Genomic DNA, 6,232 nt, shown 5'->3' with positions numbered 1-6,232 from the left:
ATATCTTTAAGTGTTGGCATGCAGTCTGTGCCCTAGAGCGAGTGCTGGACTGGAACTCAGACTGTGCTCCGTTAACTCAGACCATTACTCAGAGCTGTGGATTTTAAATCACACGAGGTGCTTATGAGCATGAGCAGCACATCCACAGACAGCCATTCATTAAAACCACGTTGTTGAGGATAATGAGTATCTAGACTGTCCAGTTCATCCATTATTCATCAGCTTCATTTGCCATATAGGAGCACAGACTGTAGTCCATCTGTTTCTCTGCATGCTTAGTTACCCAGTTCTCCAACGGTCAGGACCTCCACAGGACCTACACAGCGCAGGTATCATTTGGATCATCCTTAGCACCGCCGTGGCACTGATGTGGTGGTGGTGTGTTAGTATGTGTTGCGCTGGTACGAGTGGATGAGACACAGCAGTGCTGCTGGAGTATTTAAACACTGTGTCCACTCACTGTCCACTCTATTAGACACTCTTTCCTCTAGTCCTCATATGTCAAACACCAGTCCTGTTGTGCCCATGGAATTATTTTGTTTTTCTGTTAACATGAGTTAACGTTTTACAGTGTGCTGTGCTGCAGTCTCCATACGTCTGTATAATCGCTGTCAGAAGAAAACCTTGTATCTCCATATTTGATGTAATTTGAAAAAAGCCTGCTGTCCTTTACATGGTGTGTAAATTTCCTGATAAATGAACCAAATGAAATGGACCAAAATGACTTGGGAATAAAATTCTGGTTCCATTGACTTCCATTAGAAATAAAGCAGTTTTTTCTTTTTCCTGTAAAGCTACTATACACACACACACACACACACACACACACATACACACACACTCACTGGCCACTTTATTAGGTACACCTTGCTAGTAAAAGGTTGGACCCCCTTTTGCCTTCAGAACTGCTTTAATTCTTCATGACAGACTTTCAACAAGGTGGTGGAAACGTTCCTCAGAGATTTTGGTTGGTTATTTGAGTTCCTGTTGCCTTTCTATCATCTGGAACCAGTCTGCCCATTATCCTCTGACCTCAACATCAACAAGGCATTTTTCGTCCACACAACTGACCGCTCACTGGATATTTTCTCTGGACCGTTTTTTGGACCGTTCTCTGTAAACCCAGACATGAAGACATGTCATGGTCCTGAGGCGTCAGCAAAGAGTTTGGTGTGGAAGAACTTGACTGGCCTGCACAGAGTCCTGACCTCAACCCGATAGAACACCTTTGGGATGAATTAGAGCGGACACTGTGAGCCAGGCCTTCTCGTCCAACATCAGTGTCTGACCTCACAAATGGGCTTCTGGAAGAACGGTCAAAAATTCCCATAAACACACTCCTAACCCTTGTGGAAAGCCTTCCCAGAAGAGTTGAAGCTGTTATAGCTGCAAAGGGTGGGCCGACATCATATTAAACCCTATGGATTAAGAATGGGAGGTCACTCAAGTTCATATGCGTGTGAAGCCATCTGTATATATATATATATATATATATATACATGTATTTAGGTAATATTTCAAGGTTTACTGTCAATGTTTTGTCATATTCTTAACAAACAACGGCCAGTTCAGGTTATAAGAAATATTATTTAAAATGAAATAATCTGGTCCACGGATTCTTTTAGATTTTTTTAATATGGCCCTTTAGTGCTTTTTGTTTCACAATCCAGTTCAAGTCCTTCATCGGTGGTCACAGGACGCCGTTGGCTGGACATTTTTGGTTGGTGGACTGCTCTCAGTCCAGCAGTGACACTGAGGTGTTTAAAAATGCCAGCAGCACTGCTGTGTCTGATCCACTCGTACCAGCACAACACACACTAACACACCACCACCACATCAGTGTCACTGAAGTGCTGAGAATGATCACCCACCCAAATAGTACCTGCTCTGCGGTTGTCCTGTGGGGGTCCTGACCACTGAAGAAGGTTAACAAATTATGCATAGAAACAGATGGACTACAGTCTGTAGAACTACAACGTGCTCCTGTGTGGTCAGTGGAGCTGATCAAATGGGCAGCGTCTATAAACACGGAGGTGGTTTTAATACAGTGGCTGATCAGTGTAAGTTACTTCATGGAGCTTTTCTCTCTCTCTCTCTGTTTCTGTGTCCCAGAGAGCACAATTAGCTCTTTTAACCTGCCGAATTTAGAGACAGATCCTGTGTGGAAGCTGGTGAAGGATCCTACTAGCTCAAAAATCTATGCAGGAGCTTCTCATGGCCTGTATGAGTTTAACCCTGAAAAGAACCCTCCAGGATTGACACAGGTAAGCTGCAACCACAGCATTGCTTCCTAGGTTTAAATCTTCATATTGTGCATATTAATTTACAGCCCTGGTGGCAGTATAGTGCTAAGTGTAGTTCCACAATGATAATCGTCACCACCATTAGCATCAAAGAAGAACTTATTTAGTATCATCTGACCTTGAGTCTTGGTGTTTCTGAGTGACAGCCCAAAGCCACCTGACACCACTGTGCTACATCAGTGGTTAAGATGATTTCGAAAAATGGACTGTATGTCTGGGCAGTGGAGAAAAATATTATACACTCAAATATACAGGATGTATTTACTTTTTATCCAGTTTATTCAGTCACCTACCTTCACCTGGTCAGAGACCACCCTTCACTCATTTCATTTCTGATGAAAAGACACCGAATCCTAACAACTGAGAGGCAGCTGCACCAGCTGAACGGAAGCTCGACTGTAAGTTGGGATGTGCAGTCCACCCTAGACCTCACGTTGAGAGTAGTTTGTTTAAAACTAGCAACACTTCATTTCAAATCCAGCACAGACACTTACAGTACACCTTTACTACTAGTGCATAAGTGATCATAGAACAAATCCCTCGCACAGAACGACGTTTTCACTCTCTGCAGCCAATCGGTAACACTTCCCAACATAAACAGTAAATGTATGATCTCGCCATGCAGTGAAATCTAGTCTTTCCCTGCTAGATTTACTTAAGGTGTGTGTTTTGTATGAGCTATAATTGAAAAAGATTTATTGTTCTGCAGTAAAGTGGTGTCCTCAGAGCGTCCATCTCTTGCATGCGAGTTTATTCTGTTACGCTGCTTGGATGTTAGGTTTTATGTTCAAACTGGGCTCTCATGCACAGTATTTCCATGGCACTCTGTCAATGAACTGTCAGTACTGTTGATTGAACGTTGAGTACTGTTGATTGAACGTTGAGTACTGCTGATTGAACGTTGAGTCCTGTTGATTGAACGTTGAGTACTGTTGATTGAACGTTGAGTACTGTTGATTGAACGGTGAGTACTGCTGATTGAACGTTGAGTACTGTTGATTGAACGTTGAGTACTGTTGATTGAACTGTCAGTACTGTTGATTGAACGGTGAGTACTGCTGATTGAACATGAGTACTGTTGATTGAACGTTGAGTACTGCTGATTGAACGTTGAGTACTGCTGATTGAACATGAGTACTGTTGATTGAACGGTGAGTACTGCTGATTGAACGTTGAGTACTGTTGATTGAACTGTCAGTACTGCTGATTGAACGTTGAGTACTGCTGATTGAACAGTGAATACTGTTGATTGAACGTTGAGTACTGCTGATTGAACGTTGAGTACTGTTGATTGAACGTTGAGTACTGTTGATTGAACGTTGAGTACTGCTGATTGAACGTTGAGTCCTGTTGATTGAACGTTGAGTACTGTTGATTGAACGGTGAGTACTGTTGATTGAATGTTGAGTACTGTTGATTGAACGGTGAGTACTGTTGATTGAACGGTGAGTACTGTTGATTGAACGTTGAGTACTGTTGATTGAACGGTGAGTACTGTTGATTGAACGTTGAGTACTGTTGATTGAACGGTGAGTACTGTTGATTGAATGTTGAGTACTGTTGATTGAACGGTGAGTACTGCTGATTGAACGGTGAGTACTGCTGATTGAACGGTGAGTACTGCTGATTGAACGTGAGTACTGTTGATTGAACGGTGAGTACTGTTGATTGAACGGTGAGTACTGTTGATTGAACGGTGAGTACTGTTGATTGAATGTTGAGTACTGTTGATTGAACGGTGAGTACTGTTGATTGAACGGTGAGTACTGTTGATTGAACGGTGAGTACTGCTGATTGAACGGTGAGTACTGCTGATTGAACGTGAGTACTGTTGATTGAACGGTGAGTACTGTTGATTGAACGGTGAGTACTGCTGATTGAACGTTGATTACTGTTGATTGAACGGTGAGTACTGTTGATTGAATGTTGAGTACTGTTGATTGAACGGTGAGTACTGCTGATTGAACGTTGAGTACTGTTGATTGAATGTTGAGTACTGTTGATTGAACGGTGAGTACTGTTGATTGAACGGTGAGTACTGTTGATTGAATGTTGAGTACTGTTGATTGAACGGTGAGTACTGCTGATTGAACGTTGAGTACTGTTGATTGAATGTTGAGTACTGTTGATTGAACGGTGAGTACTGCTGATGCAGTTATTTCTCTGCACACAGCTGAGTTGTGTCCTTGAACAGAGTCTCTCACCTGTTTTGGAACCACCTTGTAGAAAAATATTTCAGTGCCAGACACAAAGGAGGCCTCAGGGCCTGTGTATTACATACATCTGGAGGTCTGTGATCTTTTCTATAGCTGATTGATGAAAACGGGTGTATCTCTCCTGCAAACAGAGACATGTAATTTTCTTGCAAGTTTTTCCGTTGCTCAAATCAACCAGCCATTTAAACTGATTTTTTAACGGCTGAACTTACACCTGCTTTCGCCTGCGTGTAGATTTTAGGTTCTAACTTAAAGCTTCATTGAAACTATGTTACTTGGTGCAACCGGTTAGATTCCAGTAGCTTGTAAACTTGAACGTAGTGGCAGTTCAGGTTCAAACTAGGCTACGATTGAACTCACGTTCAGCTGGTGCAACTGTCTGCTGGTGTCTAATGCCTATGTTGACTGTAAATGATGTAAATATACTGCTAGACTGGGAGTGGTCCACCACCCACCTCTCCAGTCTTTCTCTGATGAAAGAGTAGATGATGACTAACCCAAACGAATGCATTTATGCGTAACTAATGCAGTTGTTTGTATTTCGCTCTCTGGTAGGAGGCTTTGCCGATTTTTAAGAATGAATGCAATGGCAGTGGATCTGTAAGTATTACACATCTATAAATGTTTATGCATGTCAAATGTGTAACTAAAGTGGAATAAGTATAACAGGATGTAATGTCATGCTATGTAGGCGAGCGGTGTTCTAGTCTAAAATTACAGCCCCCATCTCCATGGGACTAAAACACAAGGGCCTGCAGTGTTTATATGCGTGATACATTTGTTGACTTGTGGAACCGTTGTAGAAGTTGGTGAGACTAAACTAGACAAATTCGTGCATGTTGGAGGAGAGGATTAGGTTTATTTCAAGCTGTCTTCATATAAGAGATGTCAACAGGTCACCATCTTCATTCGTTCTCCCTCAGAGAACGGGAACAAACAATGATTATAGAGAGTGTTATCACCCTCAGCTGGCCCAAACAGTCTATGTCTCAAGGTTACCCATGATAGAGAGGTAAAGAACAGTGCAGAATGTTCTAAGATGACTTACAGAAAGCAGGCCCTCAGAGACAGAATAATAGAGATATACAATAACCACTTTTCAACACATTACATCGTTTTTGCCCATTTTCATTGACATTTCAGTGACTTTCTGAAACGTATTTGATAAAAACGTTGCATGTATTTACTATGCATATGACAGTCTCCATCTCGTCCATGAGGACCACCTTCCAATTCGTGTTTTTGATCTTCTCCTGTTCCCAGCACACCTGAGCCAGGTGCTTGCTCTTTTATTGCCCTCAGTTATCTGGCACAGATGTGGAACAGAACAGAACGTTAACCTCCCCAGGGTTTTGTAGGTCTGAACTCAGTCAAAAGAAACTCGTCCTTTCTACCCAGACATGAACAGAATTTACTGAACAACTTGCGTTAAAGAAGACAGATTTACATGTGTTGTTGAATTTGCTGTGTGTTTTCAGGGCTGTGAGCGTTCCATCTTTGTGGTGACGGAAGGAAAGAATGGAAATCCTCTGTTTGTCTGTGGAACAGAGGTTAAAAAGTGCTGTGAAGTGGTACGTCAAGGCAAATGGTCTTTAAAATCAGGTTCTATATGTGCAGGATGCTCACAGCATCTCAGATCAGAAGGATCTGTGGCTGTGAGCACGATCGCCTTCTACTCTGAAAGCCTTTATAAACGGGCCCTGTGTGCTTTTT

At 42.2% G+C, this 6,232-nt stretch overlaps 1 protein-coding gene across 1 annotated transcript in view; it reads left to right on the top strand.

The window, feature by feature from the left end:
• LOC108439023 (semaphorin-7A) overlaps nucleotides 1-6,232 on the top strand; it is a 31,033-nt gene that overhangs the window by 292 nt on the left and 24,509 nt on the right. Inside the window, exons 2-4 of the mRNA XM_017717188.2 lie at nucleotides 2,113-2,264; nucleotides 5,075-5,119; nucleotides 5,998-6,090. Coding sequence (XP_017572677.2) covers nucleotides 2,113-2,264; nucleotides 5,075-5,119; nucleotides 5,998-6,090 — 290 coding nt within the window. The remainder of the gene's footprint in view (nucleotides 1-2,112; nucleotides 2,265-5,074; nucleotides 5,120-5,997; nucleotides 6,091-6,232) is intronic.

This window comes from Pygocentrus nattereri, chromosome 7 (assembly GCF_015220715.1).
Source record: "Pygocentrus nattereri isolate fPygNat1 chromosome 7, fPygNat1.pri, whole genome shotgun sequence".
Classification (NCBI taxonomy): Eukaryota; Metazoa; Chordata; class Actinopteri; order Characiformes; family Serrasalmidae; genus Pygocentrus; species Pygocentrus nattereri.
The sequence above is the reverse complement of the archived record's forward strand: the minus strand, read 5'-3'. Positions and strand labels throughout refer to the sequence as shown.